Here is a 24,108-nt window from a genome sequence, read left to right as displayed (position 1 = left end):
CAGTGATCTTGTCTACCTTGAAAGCATGTGTGAGATGCAGTGAATACATAGAAGACATAAATTTCTTACCAGGTTGATCTTCAATTACCAGCTTTTGGAAAACAAAACCAAAATAACCCAACCACTGCTGAAAAACAAGAAAACAATTAACCAACCAAAACCCTCAACAAATCAATCAACCAACTAACTGAGGTTTAGTTAAAAAAAAAAGAAAGAAAGAATGGCAAGGTACAGGGAAAGCTGTCCTCATGGACAAAACTTACTTCAAAACTTACTTACTATTCAGAACCTTACTTCTTCCCATGAAAGAAAAATTCTGATTACTTTGTGGATGTTCTCAGCCCCAACATAACAGACAAAGCACGGTCCAAGTGTCTGTGGCTGACCTGTTCCCAGATTTCTCCCCCTACCTGAGAGAGTTCAACCATGAGTCACAAAACCAAACACAAAACCTTGCACTGCTTTTGAAATCAGTTAATCCAGAAAGAAAAAGCAGGCAACTGTATAGCTGTTACCAGCACACTTAACACATGGGAAATGCACAGCAAGAACCTGCTCCCAAAAGGTGATCAGCTGCTTTAGTGTCTACCACCTTCAACTGCAAATTGCAGCTGTAATGCTGGCAGTGGAGCTGTACACCACACAGGATGCTGTCTAGAGAACAAAGTTACTGGATCTCAGCATAGTGGAATATACATTTTATTTCTTAAAAAGGAAGGGTACTAACAGAATTTAATACAGTCAAAATTTTACATTTTAAACAAAAGCTTTTCTTTTTCTTAAAAACCAGTTACGAGCAGAGAGGTGAGAGGATTTCAACTACTCACAAAATCCAAGCCGAAGACTTTGAGAATTCAAATCTGTGGTTTATACATTTAAAAAAGTGTAATAAATGGAAATATAAAATAATACCAACTCTGTAATAGTGAAATGCCCTTTCCTCATTAGATTGCTGTTTAAGCACCTTTATTTTCACCCATCAGCTGCCAGGAGTGTTCAGGTTTATGTACAAAATAAGCAGTTTGGGACAGAAGATTAATATATAAATTAAAACCATTTATGGCAATACAGTTACCCAGCCACTTTACAAGCTTTATTATCTCTTTCACTTCTGTGGAATTTTTCAGTCAGGATGATCTCAAATGCACTTGATGGACTGCTTCAAAAAGCAGGTACATATACAGGAATTATATAGACAACCTCAAGGAGTAGACTTCCAAGAGATTAAACAATGTAACACACAGTAAAACTAAGATCAGATTTATATCTCATATAAATACTGTGCAGATTTATCCTCCATCCCACTGAATAAATGGGACAGAGCAGTGTCACATCTGAAGACAAAAAAATATTTTTATCCAAGAGGCAACAGAATTTCAGGCCAAATCTAGCAGATAGGAGTTCCCTCAAATTATTTAGTTAAAAACTGTATGTGTCTGAAAAAGCTTTACAAGAACAGAGCTTTCAGAATAACTTGCACATTTGCTTAGCTGTTTCATAGCTATTTTACAGCCTAGAGACACTGAGAGAGAAGGAAAAAAAAATAGAAGAAAATTAAAAGAGATGCCATTGTCTCTACCCACTACGAAAGATGTGGCTTTGTCATTTATGGAACACTGCAGACACAGCTGTTACCAGAGAGGAGACTGCTCCAGTACAGCATTAAAGACAAAGTTAAATTATGGCTGGAGAAAGTGTCATCACAGGCTAATCTCTTTATATGAAGGCTGATGGATTAATCTCACCTCCTCCTCCTCCTCAAAACCCAAGTGTTCAGATTTTCTAACAGACTGCTCATGATTCTCACTCCACTGTTTTCTATTTTTTTTCTTTTTAACAAAAGACAGAAAAGGTCATGAAAGCTGCTGAAAGGTCCAGCTGTGCAGCATCCTGTGAACATGTACTCAGCAAAACCACAAGTCATTAATCACTTTCTCTCTCCACACTACAACAGCAAACCTGTGTCATCTATGCACATAATGGAACTAATAAAGATGTAGACTATCTAGGTCACAAATGAGCTTCAGTAACAGTCACTCACTGTTGCACTGCAACTTGCTGCAGTCTGGCTGAAGGGTGGAGACAGATCTGTTTGAGCCAAAAGAGAGAACAGTTAAAAAAGACACCCCAACAAAAACCACCCAGCTTTAGTTTTCCTCAGTCACCAAAGTTTACAAATAATTTAATATTGCTACTTTCCAAATGCTACTCACAAACAAATGAACTGTCCAGCTAACAGGATGGGAAGAGTACAAATATGAATGTAATCAGTGACTACTGTTAAAGAAAGACTGGAAGAGAATCAGTTCCCTCAAAATCTTAGTTTCTCTGCTTAAGTAGCTCATTATTATTTTTAAAACATTTTTGTTGATAGAAAGCATCACAACTAGACTAGAATTCCACAACATCAATCTTTGTTTTGATTTCTGTAGTTCTCTAGGAAAGAAATAATCCCAAATCAAGCTACATGAAGCATTAACAATATTCAGGTATTACAATGGAAGCACTTATTTATTACTTCATAGAACAGATTAGTTTTAAAAGTGTATTTACATGTTCTAAGTTATACAAAATACAGTATTCCAATAATCATGTTAATCACCATATTTCAGACAACTTCACGTGAAAGTGCGGAGGATGCATCCATCCCTGATCCTGGCCAGTAGCGAGCGGCCACCCCAGCGTGACGGGTGAGAGCTGCTACCGTGCCCCCTCGGGAAAACAAATCCCACCATCCCTTCTCACTGAAACGTAGCTGCAGATCTAGGAAAACATTCAGGCAGGTACACGAGCAAGGTTTGTTGAGACCCACAGACCAAAATCACATGCCTTAATTTACTAGACGTATGTGAAGTACATTTTAAAGTTTTTACAGATGTTGTACAGCAAAGGGCTTCCGCTCATGCCTTAGTTAGGAAAATGAAGTAACAAGGGGTTTGGCTATATAACAGGCACCCAAATTACACTTAATATCAACAGCCCTATAGCTACAACTGGGTAGTGTATTAAGGACACAATTCTGCAGCTGACTGCCTGGGCAGAGCTGCTCATTCAAGAACAGATCCTGTGAAGTCCACATGGTTCTCTACAGGTATAGGGCTCTTCCCATGCAGAAATGAGAGCAGAATTGAGGCCTTAAAAGACTGGGGCCTCAGATAGTAGTTTCCTCATGAGACAGCACTGACCAGTTCACACTGGCAGGTCAAGTCCCAGCCCAATAGCACATTTAGCTGAAGCAAGAACTATTTTTTCATGCCTGTCTGCAGTAACTCTCCTCCCTATCTGTATATTCCTTTCACTTCCATCTGGACTGTGGAAGTAGGACCGAGACAAGGAGATTCCCAAGATCTAAACAAGTACTTATCTTCAGTATGATGCTAAACTGAGGGGATCCAAACTGGCCTAGGATTGTAAACAGTGTGGTGTCAGTTTTAGCAATCTCACTCAGGTCAGACTCTTGCATTATTCTCCTCTTCCTCTTTCATTCTTTGCTCTCCTTGCAAAGTATCTATGTCTCTCTCTATATGTATCTTCCTCAAAGGATTCCTTTTTCCCTGTAGGTGTCTGAACTTCAAGAAGTTTGCATTCCAAAAGTGACTCATGAGGGATAGCAGACTATCAAACTAACAAATTACATCTGTATGTCAATTTGCATTATCATGAGTTATATCACTGTAATTTCTCAATTAGCATTATGTTAGCATCTCCACAGACAGTTAAGCCTATTCCTTCTACCTTTCTCCCAGCCTTCATTTGTGAGTTCATCTATCTTCACCATTTAACAGTGGCAGATATACAGACCAGAGTAATTATCTGAACATCGAGAAAGCCAGTCAGTCTTGCACTGCAGCAAAGGCAGAATGCTAGCACTAACAAATGATTTTGCTCCTTATGGATTTAGGTTTATGTTGCCAAAAAATATGAGACTTACGCACTAAGATAAATTTACATTTCTCATCTTGTGCTTCAAAGTTAAAACTAGAAGGGTGAACAAAAGCCTATATGGATTTTACAAAGGTCCGAGATACCTTCTCTCTCACTAAAAATGAAAGCACCTGATCACAAGAAACAAAGCCCTTTTATGTTCAGGTGGCTTACAATACTGAAGCAGCAATATTTTCCTCTGTGCAGGTCCATTATTTTTGCTATCTACAAAATATTTTTTTCCCTCATAAATGGTTTTATTACAGCATGTCCAAAGCTGCTGGCCTTCCACTGCATCTCCCAACTTGGAATTTATTAGGTACAATTAGTAGCAGGCCCACAGATAATGCTAAACGTGATTTCTAGTTAGAACACCTTGGGCTTTCAAACAGCACAGTAAGGAAATGGAGAATTGTCAAAAAAGACATAAAATGTTACTGCAAAAAGCTGCTTAGCAAAAAACCAAACAACCCAACCCAACCTAACCAACACAAGTTTATAGTACACTACTTTTTCACTCTGTCCATGCAGGACCCAAAAAAGAGCAGAATTCAGATTATCTGAATATCAAAACTATCAGGACCAGTTTGCCAACATTACACCTGCAATCTGAGATGTATCCACCTGATCCAAGCACAGAATGCTTCAGAGTAAAGCAAAGACACCCATTACTCCAGCACTGGCTAAAACTTTATAATAAACATGTAAGAGTAAAGACTTTTTTCCTGTGGGAGTTAATGAGATCTTTGTTACTAGCTTCAGTGGGAGCAGATCTTGGCAACAGGTGAAAGATTAAGCTTCTTGGAATTTTTCGATACAAACCCATTACATGTAGATTAGATCATCATGTATGAAAGCAATACTGTATTAAATATTGCGCATCATTTATTCATAGCTGCTGTCCTATGTAGAGTAAAACAACACTCATTGTCCACAAATCTCATCCACAGTTTATATCTTTTCAAAGTTAGTAGTATGAAATGGCCATGCGATGTCAATCCACTTCCTAATGAAAGTACAGCTCTGTCATAAACTGCTCTCTTTCCTGGCAATCCCTGCAGTGATGCTGAAAGGTGGACATGCCCTTTATTCTCTCCCCTTGGAGATGGTCCCTTTGTGGCTGGAATGGAGTAGGCTGGCATCAGGCACACTTATGGCCTCTACAGAGTATGTTCCAAGGCTAGAGAACTTCAAACCCTAACACTGTCAATTCAGCATCTTTTAATATTCAAATTGAGCTAAAAGAATATTGGTCTTCTTATGATCACTAAGAAAACATACCCAAGTTATCACTTACAGATAGGATCGCCATCCTAGTCAAAGAACCAAAATGATATAATGAATCATTCCAAGAGGAGCAGAGAGCTCTGGATCAATAAACTTAACTTCCTGAGACTGCAAAAACTGAGAAAGGAATTCAGCATTGCACAGTATATTTTTGTCAGGCAATATCTGCACTCCTTTCAATAGTTACTATCTTCTCATCTATCTTTGAAGATACTGCTTTTTAACAACAACGACAACAACAACAACAACAAATTCTTCAGCTACAAAAGTTGAGCTGCACTCACCCTAAAGTGCGATTTTCCAGTTTTGCAACCCGTAGACACATGAATCACAGATTGTGCAAATCTGCATTGCCCTACAGGGAAGCACAAATGTTTGCTAACAGTCTTCTCTGAAAGAAAGATCTAATGAACATTCACTGTTAATTTCCATTGTGTAAGCTTTTAAAATAACAGAAATAAAACAACAGAATTGCACATGCTAATCTCGCTGATTGAATATTTTGCTGTTAAAATGTCATACTGCAAAACCAAATCCTATACACAATATGTAAGTATTTAAAAGATATTCCTAAGTACAGTAGGATTCAAATAAAGCAACTCCTTGCCCAGTTATTTAGCTTTTGGCTTTGTGATTTAAACAGGAAGCATGAAGTTTAAGAGCAGCCAGGGCTAACTGAAAATTTAGAAATTATAAATTTAAAAAGTTACTACACTTACATGCTGTCATGGTTGTTTGTTTTGTTGCTGGTTTGAGCCTTTAACACCAAAATAAAGCAAAAACCAGTACATACAGAAAATATCAGTCCAAATCAGCAATACTCAATACAGGTAGAGATGTATGCTGCCATTTCAGCAACATGGAACTAAGATCCTCATCTATTTGATAAAAATATCCCAAGATTATCTCAGAGTTTATAATCTCAAATTATAGTAATACACTTATAGGTATACTATGGTAACCATGAAAAAGTTAAAAACACTTTCTTGACTTCAGTACACTGTCCATTAAAAATGACAGGTCAAAAACTATATTTAAGCTCTGTACAAAGGTTATGCTGTCAAACACTGGTTATGAATCCTTATAAATCCTGGCTTTTGAACGTATTTTTTTTTAATTAAGCTTACAATATTAGCTGCTGCTTCTCACATTTTTCTCTTTGCCTTTCTGCTCTGAAATTATGGGTGGAATCTCTTAGGTAAACACAAAGTCAAAATAATTGTTCAATATGATAGCAGTGAGCTATGCTGGTAACTAGTCATGCCTCAATTTTGGCGCTTGTGCTTCAGAAAGCTTTCAAGATTATTTTTCTTGAGGTGTATGCTATTCATCAATCTCCAGGCATGAACACATTCCTGTCTTACAAGCTCCATTTTGGCTACAAGCATAGCCCTGTACTCCTTTCCTAGCAAGTAAGTACTTTTGTTCTTCCCACACAGATTTAGCTCTAAAGCTCCCTCAATATAAGAGCAGATTCTTGCTATGCTGATGAAATTCTTGCAATGGAACTTCTAGTACTACTTCCTCCATCTTCTGAACACAATAAACATCTCCACAATCCATCCAAGCTTTCATCTACCCTCCCGCACCGGCACAAGTGTCCTTACTCTTAAGCTGCCTGTTGTAACTGTGGGATATCATTGCCTGTTTCACCTTCAGCACTGCAGCTGTCCTGCAGTCAAGAGATAGAAAATGCTAGTATGGCAACTAATAGCCATTGCTTTCCTAGAGCTAATACCCATTTGGTAGTTTCAGACAGCCAAAAGACTTGGAGATCAGCAGCTCAGAATAGCACCTTTTCCATGATTGCTAAGTTGTTAGCAGAAGAATAGATCCTGTTTCAGCAAGATACCATAAAAGAGAGGCTCATAAATGAAATAAAGGAAAAGGCAGGTTACAGCAGTGTAGCTGTGGAGCAGGAAAGCAACCGACTTGGTTTACTATTGTATGGGTCATTTGATAGAGGTTTATTACTGTCTGTATGGCACACTGTGGTGCTTTCTGGATTATTTCAGAACATCTGCTGTCATCTTCTGCACTGAAGTCTCACACATTACAGGCCGCCGTCTTCCTGGTGTCTTTAGTTCTGCACTCGCAGTACTCCACAATACGCTACACTGCACAGAAGTGAGTCGCAGTGTTAAATAAAATTCATTATACTGCAGGGAAAAGAGTCTTAAAATATAGCAGTTCTTTACATATACAGACACTTTCATTTAAAACTCCCTCTCTTCTTCCACTTGAGTGCCAAAATGAAGAGTCACTATTCACACAGGCTGTTAACAGACTTTTGAGACATGAACTTTGAGTGTCTTGACAAAACCCCGGTAGGTAAGCTTATTGTAGTTCATAGTTACAGTGAGAAAGACAGATAAGAAAGCCATATACAGAATTAAGGAGACTTTGCACTTTTCATCATGCCCAGCCCTGGGTAGTCAAGATGGGGTACTTGCAGGCAAGGAGGCAGGCAGGGTCATCATCAGTTGTTTGTGTTGGGACACCTCATAGATTTCACTGCTCACTCTGAAGACTGGCGATTCATGTGTGCTTTTTAGTTTCTTTGTTTTTAAAAGTCTTTAAAGTTGCATCACTCGGAATCAGATAAGTCACTTTAAACAAAGCAAAGTGTTAAGTGTGACAATTTATTTATAACATACTTCCCACCATCACCACCACAAACCACCCTGTGAAAGAAAAAACCCCTGCTGAAAGGGTGACAATTTTTAGTAAGTTTGAAAGAAATTAGACCAACACCACATAAAGAGCCACTCTAGTAAAATTAAGAGCATAACAGAGGGGGAGGGGGATAGTTGGAAGCATACATTAAGTGTTGTGGATTAGCCTGCTTCTCCACTTCCTTAACAAGTCAACACAAAATTGCTCTAAACTCATAATTTCCACTTTATGTTTAAAATACAAGCTAGTCTTTAGCATATAAAATAAACCCTAATGCTTTTAAAATATATTTTCAGATTTCAATAGAGGAACTGCAACTACCCTCAACATCATCATCCCACATTTACTCCTTAATATAAATATTGTCCCAGGAAGTATAGCCTTAAGAGTTCTGACACAGCCACTATCTTAAGACAACTTCTTTTGTTAAGAGGACTTCTAGACATATACTTCTGGTAAAGCTTCTAGTTCTTGCAGTTGTAGGTCATGTAGAAGGTCTCAACATCACACACAGCGTATTTTTTCTTTTAACACCATATATTGTTGAAGCAGTGCTTGGTGCTGAGAATGGATTACTTCCAAGAGGGCAAGTCTTGTGTGCTAATTTTCTATCAGGAAACATGCTGGAGATAGAACCAGCAAGTATGGAGAGACCAGATATACTGCTGCACAGGAGACAGTGAGGTAAACTGTTTGTGTTTATAGTGGGTGTATCTTATCCCATGGTGTGCTCACGAGACAAAGGACCAAAACTCTTTCTCAATCTCTTGCACAACAGCTAAGGTGCAGTAAAATAGCAGTGGCTTGTTTACTTCTTTTTAAAAGCCCCTTCTTACAAAGCATAAGGTGCTGGCCATTTTTTAACAGCTAGGACTCAAGGTTCAGCCTAATGAGCCAGACCTCTTTTTCTGAATCTCCCTTACTTCTCAGTTAAGTGCAACATGCTGCTTTATCAGCAGTTCAAGAGGGAGGACCCTCTACAGAAAAAAAAAGGAGGCGTGGTGGTAGCAACACAGTCTAGAACCCACATCAAATTATTTTGTCCACATATGTAAAGCGAGTGATTCACTACTGTTCTCTCTCCTTGGTTTCTGCAAGTTATCCAGGATTAGAACTTATCAAGACATTTAGACAGGATTGTAATCAAAACTGCACTGACTCCATTCTGCGTAACATTAATAGATGAACCTTGCAATACTTTTGTTTTTCCAAAAGATTTAATATTTTCCTGTCTTCCTGTCCTAAAGTTTCCCCTATTCCTCTTCAAAAGGAACAGAGTTCTATACAACAGATACTTTCTAGTGCCTCTGAATGGGAGAGGAAACAATTTCATGATGCTGCCCAGCAACATCTACTTATATCCTAAAATCATGTTTTACACTTTTACTGGAAGAGGGAGGTGGAATGGAGAGGAGAAAAGAGCAAGAATTTGAAAATTAAATTTAAAAAAAGAGAGAGAGAGAAAGAGAGAGAGAGAGAGAGAGCGAGAGAGCGAGAGAGCGAGAGAGCGAGAGAGAGGATCTCCTAGGCTCTTTCTCCACTTAAAAATGAAGGTTAGAACAGATAGCAAAAGCTCTGTCCAGTCTAGAGGGATCCACATTTATTCCTCCAGACAGGTGAATCTGTTCATTTGTATAAAATCCGAAAATGTTCTATTGGTGTTGAAAACAAGGTTGTAAATATGGACACTAAGATTTTGGACAACAGATTGATCAGGAAAGGGCCTGAACAAGTTGTGCCAACAGAAACAGGGTTTGTGTTTTGTTGGTTTTTTTCTAGTGTAGATGCAAAATGGCAAAGCCTCCATAAACTTTATTTCTGGGAGTCTCTACAGAAGGCAGAGAAGTCTAAGAGGCTAAAACAAAGATCCCTAACAAGGAAAAGGGTGTGCTTACAAGGGTCCGTATCTGGTCTCGTATTTAGAAACAATGTTCTTGCATCGTCCCACTTCCTTGCGCAGCTCCGCCACCTCCGTCCTCAGGGCTGTGTTTTCTTTCTCAAGAAAGGCTGCCCGAATTGTGATCTGATTCTCCTTTAATCGCCGAGCATCCCGGGAACGCTTAGCTGCCACATTGTTCTTCTTTCGCCTCGTCCAGTATTTTTCATCCTGCAGTAAAAAAAACATGCCAAATTGACAACTGTTTCAGAGACACCTCTTTATTGTATCATGATATTCACACTGACTGCTACATTGAGGAATCTCCTCCATAGGTTTGCAGGGCTCTGACATCAAAATGGAGACCATGCAGTACTGTAAGATTTCATCTTTACATAAATCTTCTTTTAGGATAAACCAAATGCATTGCTAGAACTAAGGAGATTTAGAGACTTGGTATTAAGAAGCTGTCCAACTGAAACGCTTCCTTTACTTAGTTTTCAGTTAGGAGTGAACTTTTACATAAAACCACCTGTTGTCTGGCTTGCTTAAATCCAATCTGGACACAATACTGGGCAAATACAGACAATGGCCTTCAAAAGTGCAGGTGATGAGGATTTGACTTGATAGTTCTTCTAATTTCAGTGTATAGCATGATCAGTTGCTCCTTGCCAGTAATTAGCTCATGATACCAAAACCTGCAAAACAGCAAGCACAGCAGTTGGCTTGCCAATTCTATTCTTGGCAGAGCTTCTGCCCAATCGTGTAGGTAAACTGCATTAACTCTGTATGTCAAAGTGTTTGGACAAAGAGTCAAACTTTTATCAAGGCCTAGAAGAGTCTGCAGCAACAGATCTGTTACCTTTTGCTCATCTGGGACAAAAACCTTCTTGGCTTTTTTAATCATGGGCTGTGGTTTCAGGTCCTCTTCAGTAAACTTGTGTTTGCGAGGATTGAAGAGCTCACCACCAGGCACACTGGACAGCACTAAATCAGCAGGGTCAGGGTTAAAATTCACCTCAACTTCTACGCAGTCAGGATCAATGGGGCTGGGTGTATTTCTCTCATTTTGTGGTGGGGACTCTGGCAACAACAGGAGAAATTACAATATATTCAGCAGGATGAAGAGAATAAACAAAGAAACCAACTTTATTGCCCTGTTGTGAGAAATATTTAATAGAAGTGGTTGGTGCTTCCCTGAGGTGTGGTAGGTGCTGTACTGCTGCTGGTACAGAGAAAGAGTTCACAGTCCAGTCTGTAATACAACTCTAGGAACATACGCCAGACTAACAGACAAGAGTAGAGAGATACAGGACAGGAGTTATTACTTCTTTGGCAAAAATTACATGCTTTGCACACATAAAAAACATCTTCAACAGCAGTAAGAAGGGACAAACTTGTATCAGCCTGAGTTTTGTACTGTACAAATCCTTACAGAAACAAGCCTGCCCAAAGACCCCAGTCCCTGGACCTTCAAAGGTCAGACAAGCAGACTTCCAAACAACTGACTAAATAAAGGAGCATTTGTTACAAATACAACTGCATTCTTCTTTGCCACACAGAAACAAATGCCCCAATAGAATGTCTGATGCTGGAAGTGTTCATATGAATTTTACCATACTAATCTATTGTTTACAAAACTTCATATACATGAGTTGCAAAACTGCATGTCGCTGCAATGTGCAGCAGTGATCAATAAGTAAGTTTTGCATATACCACCTAGAAAAAAGCTACGCCCTATAACTTACATAAGGAGTTCCACATTATCTTTCCCACAGATTCACAAAAGATGTCCAGAGCAAAATGCTTTCTGTAAAGCTTGCTCATAAAATAGTACTGTGATGGCTATCATGTTTAAACTCCAAATCTAGGGCAAACTGAGCAGCTGAACTCTTTAACAGACAAGATCTCCAAACTACAAATGAAGTTTCCTAGTACCATTTAAGCAGAGTTTTGTTTTTTTGTTCCTCCATTCCCACTTCAAAGCACCACAGAATATCAAACTGCATCATTAAAACACCTTTTCCAAGTGTCGGTTTTCACATTTCCCAGGCTACCACAAAAAAAAGACTGCTTCATTGTTTTTCTATTTAACATTGTTATTTGAGGTACATTAAGTTCACATAAGTTCACCCAAGCAGATCAAGGTAGTAAAAACTACTCATGACAAGCTATCAAATCTGTTGTAAAATAACCTGAGACAGTATTTTCTCAACATGTCCAGCTTCTCACTACATTAGCAATACCAAGAAAGCAAATACTTTATGTTGCTGTTTCAGCCCTTATAATTTCAAAATCAAAAAAACCTGCACTCTGATAGACAAACAGACTGCAAATTGATAGACACTCATTCTTCACAGGACAGGAAGAGGGGAAGAAAAGGAGAGGCAGCTTCTTTATGAGCTGACACATGAACTAAGGCTCTGCATTGAGCATGTCCGTACTGTTCAACCTGCCACAGCAAACACTGGACAGTTTAGCATGTCTCCTCTCTGATCTAAAGAGACACCTCTTAATATGAAAACAGAGGTCCCTCAGAGCCCCCATGTACCTGTGCTGGAGGCTGCTTCAGATTGCTGGTAAACTGCAGTGGAAGAGGATGATGCAGGAGAACCAGTGGAAGCACCAGCAGATTCCTTCCCTTCCAGCTCAGCCACAGGCAAGAGTGGATTCTGGTTCAAATCCAGGTGAGTAGGGCTGGAAGGAATTCCATTCTCCAGCAGGAACTCATCCAGATCCATGTACTCCAGGTGGAAAGACTCGCCATCATAAGGAATAGTTTTGTCCCAAATGGGTGGCATGAGGGAAGCCGAGACTGCCATAGTGCTGGCAGCTGCTGCCTCATCTTCTTCAAGCTTTATTTTCTCCTTCTCTTTATCTGAAAGATACAAGTAGGTCACTGTACAAGCCAAAACACAGGAGAGACTCAAGGTTTAAGAGTCCAACAAAATCACCGTGAAAGGAAATTCAGTAAGCTCATGGTTCTGCCTCATGACATGATATGGAAAACCAGATGTTGAAAAGCAACATTTACATATGGAGTGCTCTCTAACCCCCAGTGATGGCTGGACCACGGACAGCTGAGCAGCCCTGAAGATCAGCATCTTTGCTGTGATAGCTTACCAAAGTGTGATGAAGTGCTACACGGAGCTTAATAACCAGTGACTGCAGAACAGCCTGGTTTTCACAGACCCATCTCAGAAGATAACAGAAGTGAGTGTCCCTAAGCAGGACTATGTGGAAAACCATTAAGAAAATTCTGAGGAAGCAGAGTAGCTTATTCTATGTACAAAGAAGGAAGGTGCAGAAAAAATATTTAAAATACAAACAGGAGAGGAATATGGGTTTTCAGATTACGTCTGAAAATCAGTCAAAAGGTCCATAGGGCACCAGAGACCTGGATTCCTGTTGTTCAGCATTTTAGAAGCACTTCTCTCTGAAATGACTCAGCATGTCCACAGAAAGCAATAGCTCCAAATGCTGCTCACTATAGATAGAACAGAGTACCTACATACAATTTTCACTCTTTGGGGAGATGTCTAATAAGGCACACTCCCACATCCCACCCCCACATCACAAGAGACTGATGAATTTTTCTCCATTTACCGTGCTACAGTGCACATATTACAGAAAAATGGCTGTTTCTATGTTCCCCATAGCTACTGAATCTTAACAATTGTCTGGGACAGAATCCAAGCAGAAAACTCAAGCTATGGAATAATTACATAATTTAAGAGATAAAAATAAGCTGGCAGAAAAAAATAATTAAAATCCAAGTAATTTTCCTGATCCAGTTCTCCATGCAGCCATGCAGTTCTATCAGCAGTGAAGGAGGCATTCCAGAAGCAGTGCTGAGCCAGAACCAGCACTGCTGTCAAAAGGAAGGCACTGTCACCAGTTGTACCCTAATCACCTGCAAAACTGGGCATTACCATGAAAGCCAACAAACACTCAGTTCAATAGAACAGGGACTCCAAGGACATACACTGCACCAGCTTGGATCTCCAGTATTAACAGAGATCAGCCCAGTAAAATGCACCAATCTTTGGCATTAGGGTTTTCTAGACTGGCTACAATATACTAAAGGAGCATTTTTCATTGTCGGGGGTGGAAGTGGGGGTGAAACTTGGCTCTAAATCAGAAAAACCTATTTTTATAAAACCTATTGATAGAAGTGGCATTCCTTAGACTGTTGCCTTAGCTGGTGTGGAACTGAGATTGAAAGAGCTTTTTATGGCTTAAAGAACAGTGCTGCCACTCAAAGTAAATTATCTACCGTATTCTGAATATTTTATACAAAAGAAGACGCTGATTTTAAACCAAGCAGCTGAGAAAGTATTCATCAGCCACCTGCTTGTGACCAAGAGCAAGTACCTAAAGGACACATTAAATCCGGACCAGTGGCTCCTGGACCTAAGATTTGGTAACATCACCTTGCAGTTTTGGCCTTCTCCTTGCCACTTCACACTGCTGCCTCTGAACCCAGCTCTAATTCCTGCTAACAACTCCTTTTTGCAGGGAGTTTTGCAACTTTCCTACCTTTTGCTTGGCCAAAGCAAACAGGCAGGTTAACAGTAGTGATGCAAATAACCACAATGTTTCTAAACAGCTCCTACTTGAAGCCAGTAAAGAAATGGCATCTACTCTATATATATCTATATATATCTACTGGAGCACACCCTGCCAAATTGGAACCAGCATTTCGCCTGTGAATAGAGATTGTGCATTCCCCAACATTTCATAGTGCCCAGCACAACCAAACCCAGATTTGCACTGGACGTTGTGGATGATAGCACCAGAACAAATCCAAGCAATAATAGTGAATTCTTTGTAAATAACTATTTTTAACTAACATGATAAAAAAACTTGTGAAATGTCAAGTGAAAATGTCAACTAAAAAGAAAAAAAATTCTTTACTCTTGAAAACGACAGTACGCCATTATAAATTATGCCAGTTTAAATACAAATCAGCAGGATTTTTGTTTTGCAGCACTTAATACAACACCTCCAAGAGAGGAGGGGAAAAAAAAATTAAGTGATTATTAGACTGAATATAAGGCTTAAAAACATTTTTCAGAAGGTAGATGCTAAAAAGACTATACTACTGGTAGATGTGGCTCTTTTCAGATCTTTCAATGCCTTCTGGATGTGCATGATCATCCTGCTGTCCTGCAGTAACCTGGAAAAACTGTGGTTCCTCTAATTTCCTCTTGTGATTGCCTCTAGCTCACACCAGATTAGATCCTTCCTCCATGTGATCCAAAACAAAATAGCAGAAATTAAGACACATATTGGGAGCCCATGTATTTCAAAGGTGATGGATAACATGGTAAAATCTTTGCATGATCATTTTTTGCACTGATGTATTCCCACAGGCTTTCTTTCAATTAATTTAATCTTCATTTCTGCCACACAAAATCCTGCTTGGGTGCACAATATCTAATGAAACACTAATTAACTTCTTGCATCTTGAGGGGAAGTTTCTGCCTACCTCAGCACAGGGACCTGAAAGATTAATTCTCTTAAGATATTTATAGTGTAAACAGGTATTACCTGACAGTAGAGCTGCAGTATCCTAAGAGGCTCCATTTGCAGCAATTCAAGGTCACCCTGATAAATCTGGACTGTACTTCTGCAGATGATGGCTCGCGTCCGATTTAGCCCCCTCATTCTGCCACTGTGACCTATTAACTGGGCTGTACATCTGCTGTTAACAGTGAGGACACCAGTTTATGCTCAGTGACTTAAGTGGACCATTCCAGTTACTGAACTGCTGGAAATACTGCTATTTAAACCAAAAGCAGCAGCCTGAAAAGAGCTTTATTCCCTGTCCTGTTTTTTTCCTCAAAACCAAAAAAACAACCAAATCAGAAAACCAATTAAAATATTTTGGCCACCATGCTGTCAAGAGCTATCCCAGCCACAAATAGAAAAAATACTTATTTGACAAACTTCCTCTTGTTCACCAAAAAAATATCAAATTATACTCAAACCACATATATATATATGGAGCTGATAGCTCCATAAATCTTTAGTCCCACTTGTGAGGATGGAACAAGGCAGGTTGTGGGGTTCCCTATCCTTAATGCCCATTACTGTGATGTTTGTTGCTGCCACAGCAGCATTCAACTGGTGATTAAGGCATCCTTTGGAGAGTATGCAGCAGCTTGTTACTAATGGAAAAGACCTATGCTCCTGCTCCATAATAATAATTGCCTTTCCTTAACCCACAGAACTTTTCCTTTTTTTAATAGAAATATCTTTATTTTAATTTATTGAATCCATACAATATACACAGCAACTCCTCCCAGCAGGGCTGGTGAACTGTACCTAGTCCATGGCAGGGCATTCAAGGGGATGGCACTCTGCTGGAAGTGCCTGACCTCCCTCCTCTGTTGCTCAGGTGGATTAGAAAGCTGCTTGTCTTGACTGGGTAGTCAAATTACCCACAGAGGCTGGAAAAGCTGCAGGTAGCTTGCAGAGACTATAAATGGATAGACACTGTGGCTAGCTGATATAATTTCTTACAGAATAAGACAGAAAATTGTGTTTCTGTCAACAGGCATTCCAGACAAAAGCACAGGGTCTTTTCTCAGGAAGTTTGCTGAAACTGTACCACTGGATTAAGCGAATTAGTAATTTTTTTAACATTTTGAGTGTATCACTGTTAAAAGAACAGAAAATAATCAAGGATCCTCTGAAGTCAGTTGAGTCACAAATCTACTGACAAGCCTTTTGTAAATTAGGGTGCCTGCTGAAAATAAAGGCATTCTTTCTATTGTCGTGAATATGCAAACAAGAAAAGTATCAGAGACCAAAATAAACAGAAAGCAACAAGTTCCACAAAGTGCGAAGTGAAACAGAACAGTGTGAACTAGGGAAATCTATGGAGAAATGTTAAGAACAAGAACAACCTGAACTTTATCACACCATGAATGGAGAGGGATAATCAAGATGAAATGGACTCACTAGCAAGCTTTAGAGGCTCCAGCTGAACACCTTCATGAGCTGGAATGGGGTCATCTAGTAATCAATCTAGTATCAAATGTTTCTAATTTTAGAAAAATGCACTACCTCCCAATTGTAATAATTCCAGAATTTTACATCTCCATAGGCCATATCACATGATTCTGAACACAAAAATCACCCCCAAGACAAAGTCACTAAACCCGTGTCAGCAACCACACATGAACTGAAATTGCTCCTGCTAGCACTAATGTCTTTAAAAAGGGCTGGGTGCAGAAATATCTTAAGAAATCCCATGATTTTGCAGATTCAAGATTCTGTGTGCTGCAGCATCCTGCACCATAGCAACATAACTAAAATCTTTATCACAAGCTGATTTTGTTTATTTTTTTTTTTTTTTTAGCAGAAAGGAGAAAAAGTCTCCAGAATCACTAAACGGATTTAGTGGGTATTGTGCAATATTAGACATGCAAGGTAGGTAGGAACGTTACTGGCAACAATCTTGCCAACCTTGCTCATGCTGTGGTTTACCCAGGATGTTGTCTACTGTTCCAAAAAAATTATTTTTTAATCTCAAAATTCGTAAGTGTAAGGACTTCTTTTATTATACACCAGTACACTAGGCATTACAGCAGTGCAGATAATCCTGAGCCTTCCTCGAAATGAAACTGATACTGAGAAAGGTAAAAATACTGCCAGATGAGCAGGAAGGAAAAAAAAAAAAAAAAAAAAAAAAAAGGAAAAATAAAACCCAAAGGAAAAAAAAAAATAAGCGTGCCATCAGCACCGAAGACTGTAAGCACTAGCACGGTTATTTACACAGCTGCTGTCCGCATCACCAGTGGCAGAAAGGCAGCTCCAGCCCATGCAGGACTGCATGTGCAAGCACAGTCACTCATACCCTTATGGATTATCACCGAACCTAATCTGAGGGGATCTGCTGTTTACTCGTCTCATCGGGCAACTTCCCAGCAATTAAGGTCAAGCAAGACCCGAAACCTTCTCACCGCTGCTCCCAGCTACGCGTCTACAGGCGGGGGAGGCTCCGGAGAGCCGAGGGGCAGAAACCAGCGTGGCGCGTCTGGGCTCCTGCCCACCCCTCGCTCCCGCAGCGTTCGGTTCTGCGCAGCGCAGGCACCTACACGCTCCGGAGCGGACAATCCCCGGGAGGCGGGGAGCGATCCCGTGCTGCCGGCTCTTGGCTCGGCCGGCCAGGGGGGCGGAGGTAGGGAGGGAGGGACGGGGCGGAGGGATGGGGCCGGGGCGTGCGGCCTCTCCCGCGGGTGCTCCCCCCGCGGCCAGTCCCGCCGTGACCCGGCGGGTCCCGCCCTCCGAGCCACGGGGCGGGAAGGGGGCGGCGGGGGTGGATAGCTGGGGGGCGCCGCGCGCTCCCGCCCGCCCCCCTCCCCCCACGCTCACCCAGGCGCGCCTCCCGAGGCGGGTTCTCCATCAGCTTCTTCAGCACCAGCGGGAAAGCGCCCGCCAGGCCCCGCCGCTCCTGCTGCGCGGCGGTCCCCGCGCTCCCCCCGGCTGCAGTGGGCTCTGGTCCTCCCGCCGCCGCCGCCGCCTCCTGGTGCGCGGCGCGGCCGGGCATACTCCCCGCGGGCGGGCGGGCGGGCTGTCAGCGGTCACCGGCGGCGCGGGGCTGCGGCGGCTCCCCGGGACCCGGCAGCGGCGGCGGCGAAGCGCTGAGCGAACGGCGCAGGCGCGGCCGGCTGACGCCCGGCGCGTGCTTCAGTATTCATGAGCTCCTAGGCCCCGCCCCCTCTCTGCTTCTCCGCGCCCCCGGATTGGCCCGTTCCCCCCGAAGGGCGTGGCCCCGCCTCGACAGGCCCCGCATTCCCCGCCCTGCCCGCCCCGCGGCAGGCGCGGGCACGCGCCCCACTCCCGCCAGGGCACGTGCAGGGGCGGGGCCCCAGCGGGCTCATTAGCATTCTCAGCCACGCCCCCTCCTGCTCCTCCCGCGGGCGCTGCGTCACTGTCCGGAGGGCGGAGGCGGCGGGGGAGCGGCACGGCAGCGCCTGAGGGGGCCGCGGCCGACCGGGGCGGGGGCTCCGTGAGGGCCGTCCCGGCAGCGCCGCGCCTGCGAAACACCCACCCCCCCCCCGCCCTGTCCCGGCGTCAGCGCTCCGGCTCGCCCTCGCATATCCTCGTTTAGGATCCCGAAATCACCTTTCGCGCGTGCCCTGGATTTAATCTCCCTCCGTCCCACACGATGCCCGCAGCGGCGTGCCCTACATAACATGGGCAGGGAAACGGACTTCATTGCAGTGATGGAATGGGCGGGCTGCTGTGAGAAGGGAGGAAAGGCCGCCTTTCCAAACTGTCATGATCACAAGAAGTTCTTATGATTCTCCAAGCGGCCCCCTTGCTCTAGAAGCAAGGATGCCGTGATGGGATTTAAGCTTCTGAACACACGAAGGTAGCAAATATTGCCAAGTTCGTTCCCGAGAGCACAGATGGATACCGAGGAGCATCTCCCACAGAATGAATAAATTCGCAGAAGTGTCAGATGCGGCAGCCACAGGCTTCTCCTGTCAGCAGTGGCTGCTCTTGCCTCGGCAGGATGGGCTGCAGCGAACCTACTGTACAGTGCTGCGAGCCGGGAAAGGGAAGGGTGTGCTCCGCTGGCATCGGCCCCTCTGCATCCAGCACAGCCGCTGGAGTGGCAGCAGAGGCATTCCCATCTGTGCCAGCAGAAAAAAGACATCTTCCTCTCAGGTAGGCACTTGGGCATCTGCTTGGTTGAACTTCCCCACCACAAAGTTTTGACATTAAATTTAAACTGGCAAGGCACGATTTTACCTGACCCTTACTAATAAAACCTGATGGTCTTTGTGACAAAAAAAACCCAACCAACCAAAAAACAAAACAAAAAAAAAAATCCCAACCCTTCCCCACATACCCCAGGAAAAGGAATAGATTTGAAGTCACACACAATAGGTGTTTTCCTGTATTGTCTTATTGCAATGAGGACCAGGGGACATGTCCACCCAATCTGGGCCAATGTGGAGCTGCCTTACCCAGCAGCTGCTTCTCCTGCATGGGCTGGGAGGACCAATCTGCTCCCTCCTTCACAGGGAATGGGTGGGACTCCCGATGCAACTCCTGCACACATGCTGCCCAGCGGGAAGCTTGGACATGGACACCCTGTTAATATAGGCTGGAGCAGCGCAGGTTAATGCATAATTTATCAAGGCTGTTAAATCCAGTTGCAAGAAGCAGACACAGCAGGAGCAGGTCATGCTCCACTGCTCAGTGTGCTCCAGGGCTGCTACATGTACTCCATGGACTCCCTCTGCCTTGCCAAGCTCAGCTGGCAGGAAGGCACATGTGTGAAAAGGAGATGCCACTTGACAAAGGGTAATGAGACACAGATGTCAGACCACACACGAGAGAGGCAGCACACACATCTTGGCAAGGGGCAGCAATCCTGCAGTGGTGCTTTTGTCTAGGAAACAGTTACTGATAGGTGGTAGATAGGGAACACAACCAAGTGAGGTCACAAAGAAGCAGCTTTTAGGCAAGTGGACACAGCCAAAGTGGGGCAGGCTGCAGGCTTCCCACTCAGCTGTGGCTCTTATGGTCCCTTTGTTCCATTGTTGTTAATGCTGGTGGCCCCCAAGGATGATGCTGTGCCTCAGTACTGTACAACACCCCTTCAAGGAACAGGGTCTGTGCACATCACCCCTGCAGAGCTCAATAGCAGCAGCTTTGCTGGGTAATGTCTGTATGAAGGGGTTATTAAAACCACTCAGCTTTTACTCCAGGATTTCTCCCTTTAGATTGACCATGTCCTTCCTTCAGCACATTTCCACCCATGCCCCATTGTGCTATGGTGGTGCATAAGAACAAACCTTAAGTTGTGACTTTACTTTGAGAGGGTCTAGACTATACAGTGTTAGCTGCTCTTCCCAAAGGCAGGAGGGAGGGAGTTCCTGAGGAACATTCCTGTGGGTTGCCTCACACCACCCTGCTCCAGCATTAGCACTGCCCTGCCAGCTAGGAGGGAGGCTGCCCCGAGAACTCTTCCTCACTGCCTCTGGGAATCAATTAGGTGCTCAAGGAATTGCCAACAGAAAGCAGGTGCTGTACCACAAGCTGTACCTTCTCGGTTAAGCTGGGATCTGCCTGGGATTTTTACACTGACTTTCACTCTGCAGCTGAGAAGGAAGTGTGGAGGACAGTGAGATGTGAGGAGAGGAATGCAGCGGCCCTGGCTGTTACTGCTGGAGTCATGTCAGGGCCAGAGGATACAGAACAACCCAGTTCTGGGATGCAGCAGGGAGGGAGGCAAGCAGCAAGCACCTCACTGCTGGGCACAGGGTGTGAGGGGGAGATGTACAGCAAGCCCCACTGGGAGATTTGAACAGCAGAATAGAGAATTTCAGAGAGAGGCCTAAAAGCTAGCAAATCCATATGAGTGCTATCCAAGTATGGAGACCCAGGAGGAGAGAACTGAGCTCTGTGGGAAGAGGGCCATGATGGGAATGCTGGTCTGGAGAGGAAGGCAGCATAATAAAGACAGTTCTGAGGACTATGGGAAATGATGTGGAGAGGCAGGGTGGTCCTGGAGCTGAGGAAGAAAGCTGCCACAAAACAGCACTCTCAGCTGCCAAATAAGTCACATTGAGTTAAGACTAAATTATTCTCTCTACAAGTCATTGATCTCTCCTCTACCCCCTTCTCTAAACAGATAGGTCTTGCCAGTGCTCCTCCCTTGGATTAATTGAATCCACTTGGCTGTGGAGAACAGAGATCCCAGAAAAGCAGCCAAACTCAGTTTAGCCACAGCAAAGCTCTGCAGCACATGAGCTGCCCTTGGCTGTTACTGCCTCCTCCCAGACAGTTCCACTTTCTACCTGGGTACTGTTAGCTGGGAAGACATGCCCTGGTCCACACAAACAGTAGGACTTCATGCAGTGTGGGATGTAAACACACCTGTTAGTGGGCAGTCTCAGCAAAGAAGAGAGAGCTCACAGGAGGCAGCAGCAGAGCAATATGACAATACAAACCCCTTACAGGTGGGCAGTTCCACCTGCCCTATTTCCCTTTCCCACAGGGAGCTGTGCATGTGCCATAGGGCTCACTGTATTACAGCAGGTGTAGGGAGCTGCCTTTCCTGATATGAATGCTTTACTGTCACAGCAGCAGCCTTTTCTCCTGAGCCTGGAGCGAGAGCAGGGTCCCTCTCCACACTGTGTGTCTGGCTTTTCTGTTCCTGCATCCAGCTGCCCCTCAACACTGCAGAACTGCCTGGATGTCCTGGTAGCATCTCGCTAGAGAGGAGTGAGCCCTGTGCATATTTGTTTCTGTAAGCTCAACTCACTCAAGCCGAGATACAGGCTTGTTGATCTGAGGTGTTCCCACACACCTCCCCAGCGCTCAGCAGCAAACTTTAAAACACAACCACCAAAAAGCAGCTTGTCAAGGGTGTGTAGCATTCTATTCAAAATCAGAGAGTACTCCAGCTGTGTGATGGGTGCTTGGTGCAGACCCAGCATTAGTGAAGCCATCAGTGCAGCATGAGCAAAGTGCTCAGGACAGCAAAACCCCTAACTAAATAACCTCCTGGGTCCTTTCCATTTGTTTTTTAGGATGCTGCGCAGGAGTGAGAAAGCCTAGGAATACAGAAGTGCTCTTGCAAAGAAAATGCAGCATTTACTGTGCTCTCTACCCAAGCTTTTCACAAATAAACTATTGCAGCATCAAACAAAGTTTGCAGAGAGTCAGCCTGCCCCAAGCAGGCTGGGCTGTCTGGACAGTCTGAATCTGGGAAGAGGCAATGTCTGGAGGCTTAGTGGTTATTAACCATAGGACAACAATGAATGGCAATCCTGGAAATCATTTCTATGCGAGCATGAAGATTGGTGCCCAAGCCTTTTTTGTGCATGAATCTTTGAGGTTTTCCAAAAAGTAGCTGAGCACAGGAGCTCAGCACTCTTGACTGATTTTATAATCAATCCATTGCTGCCATTTTTCCTCCTAGCTGCACAACCTGCACAGTGCCAGAACTCCCTGTATGACTTGGACACTTTGGAGAAACACACCCTTGAAGGGCTTGCACCAAACAAGATCTGCCCCTTTTTCACCTTGCAAGTGAAGGAGAGGAAGAAGAAATCAAAACAGAGCCCCTAGAACGTATTTCCTCAATCCTACCTGTCATCTTGTTGGTCCAGGGCAAGGAATACTCCAGTAGGGACTTCAGGACTTCCGGAAAGTCCAGGGCAGTGGGGCCCCCAGGGGTGTTGCAGCTTGACATGTCCTGTCCTGAGACTCTGCCAGCAGGGCCAAGGCAGGGCCAGGTGCCTGGCCACCAGCGTTACACCCCACTCTCCTGGGTGTTTCGAGATGGGCTTGGAGGCACCCGGAGTGGGCTTGCTGAGCTACTCTGGCTGAGAAAAAACAAGGAGGAAGGGAAGCAGCCTGGCAGAGATGCAGCTTGCCTGGCCGTCTTCACCTCCCCCTCTCCCACTCTGAAGTGGCCAATTGTGGAAATAGCTTGCAGCCTTGCGGGGCTGGGCTGGGCGCCTGGCCAGCGTGGTTTTACAGGGCCTCTCCCAGCCAATCCGGCAGCAAAGAACTGGGCCAGTTATCTAACTTTGCAAAGGCAGCACCCTTTTCCTTCCCAAGGTGTTATAACAAATACATGTGGCTGAAGGGGAAAATAAGCAAGTGTGCGCTGTTAGGGGTACATGCCGGCTGTAAACACAACAGCAGAGAGATTCTTTGATGAGTTCTTGGGAGGCTCTGAGGAGCTCCAAGCTGTGCAGGCTGCTACAGGGAGATACACGTGCTGTCTGCATCTGCCTGCTAACTTTTTAGCTGAGATTAAGATAGTGACATTATTTGTGTGTGATGCAACAATTACAGTGTGTCCCTCCTAAGTAAATATTGATAATAGCACAAGCTATTATAAAGCGTGCATCATCTCCAAAATATAGGATTTTCTTCTTAAATGGCACGGAATTTTACCAGAAAGCAAACAGCCTCCTCTCAAAGCAGTAATGTACGGGACGAGAGTTCATGAACCCTGCAAATACCTTGGTAACAGCTGGTGAAGTAAGATTTTGAGCACACAAAGCCCCTCCTCTCCTGTCAATGAAATTTTTAGCATGGAGAAAAGGACTGGAGACAGGAGGATAAAGGTCTGATCCTCTTTTTCAGAACCTGGTGTGGAAAGTAGCATCTCACATGTGCTGCTGTCTTTTCTTTTGCTGAGTGTGATATTTCAACAGAGGTGCCTTTATTTCTCAGTTTGTTCCTGTCCATTTTGCCAGGCTCAGCCTTACAATGCCAGTGTGAGAAACCAGGTATTCCTACGCTGGTGTGTTAGCCACAGCAATTGAACACAGCCCAGCAAAACCATGCATGGCGTT

The 24,108-nt window shown here is 43.6% G+C and overlaps 1 protein-coding gene across 2 annotated transcripts; it reads right to left on the bottom strand.

The window, feature by feature from the left end:
• Nucleotides 1-683: 683 nt before the first annotated feature.
• On the bottom strand, nt 684-22,991 carry TEF (TEF transcription factor, PAR bZIP family member). 2 transcript variants are annotated; one of them, XM_062492226.1, is made up of 5 exons: nt 22,889-22,991; nt 12,315-12,641; nt 10,626-10,846; nt 9,783-9,994; nt 684-7,820 (listed from the first exon to the last, which is right to left on the bottom strand). In XM_062492226.1, exons 1-5 carry the CDS (start codon nt 22,989-22,991, stop codon nt 7,799-7,801), a joined length of 885 nt encoding a protein of 294 aa, XP_062348210.1. In that variant the 3' UTR covers nt 684-7,798. The 2 variants fall into 2 exon arrangements, with proteins under 2 accessions (XP_062348210.1, XP_062348209.1); XM_062492225.1 differs by lacking the exon at nt 22,889-22,991 and adding an exon at nt 18,149-18,341.
• Nucleotides 22,992-24,108: the final 1,117 nt, after the last annotated feature.

The sequence above is a fragment of the Cinclus cinclus genome, chromosome 4, assembly GCF_963662255.1.
Source record: "Cinclus cinclus chromosome 4, bCinCin1.1, whole genome shotgun sequence".
NCBI classification, from domain to species: domain Eukaryota; kingdom Metazoa; phylum Chordata; class Aves; order Passeriformes; family Cinclidae; genus Cinclus; species Cinclus cinclus.
The sequence above is the reverse complement of the archived record's forward strand: the minus strand, read 5'-3'. Positions and strand labels throughout refer to the sequence as shown.

What these genes read in the sequence shown, in the direction of transcription:
- TEF (XM_062492225.1), bottom strand. Translation starts at nt 18,323, where the DNA reads ATGCCCGGCCGCGCCGCGCACCAGGAGGCGGCGGCGGCGGCGGGAGGA. An exon ending in GCCTCGGGAGGCGCGCCTGG is followed by an intron (nt 12,642 to 18,148) that starts GTGAGCGTGGGG and finishes TGTATCTTTCAG; the next exon opens with ATAAAGAGAAGGAGAAAATA. An exon ending in GAGACCAGATACGGACCCTT is followed by an intron (nt 7,821 to 9,782) that starts GTAAGCACACCC and finishes CTTTGTTTAAAG; the next exon opens with TGACTTATCTGATTCCGAGT.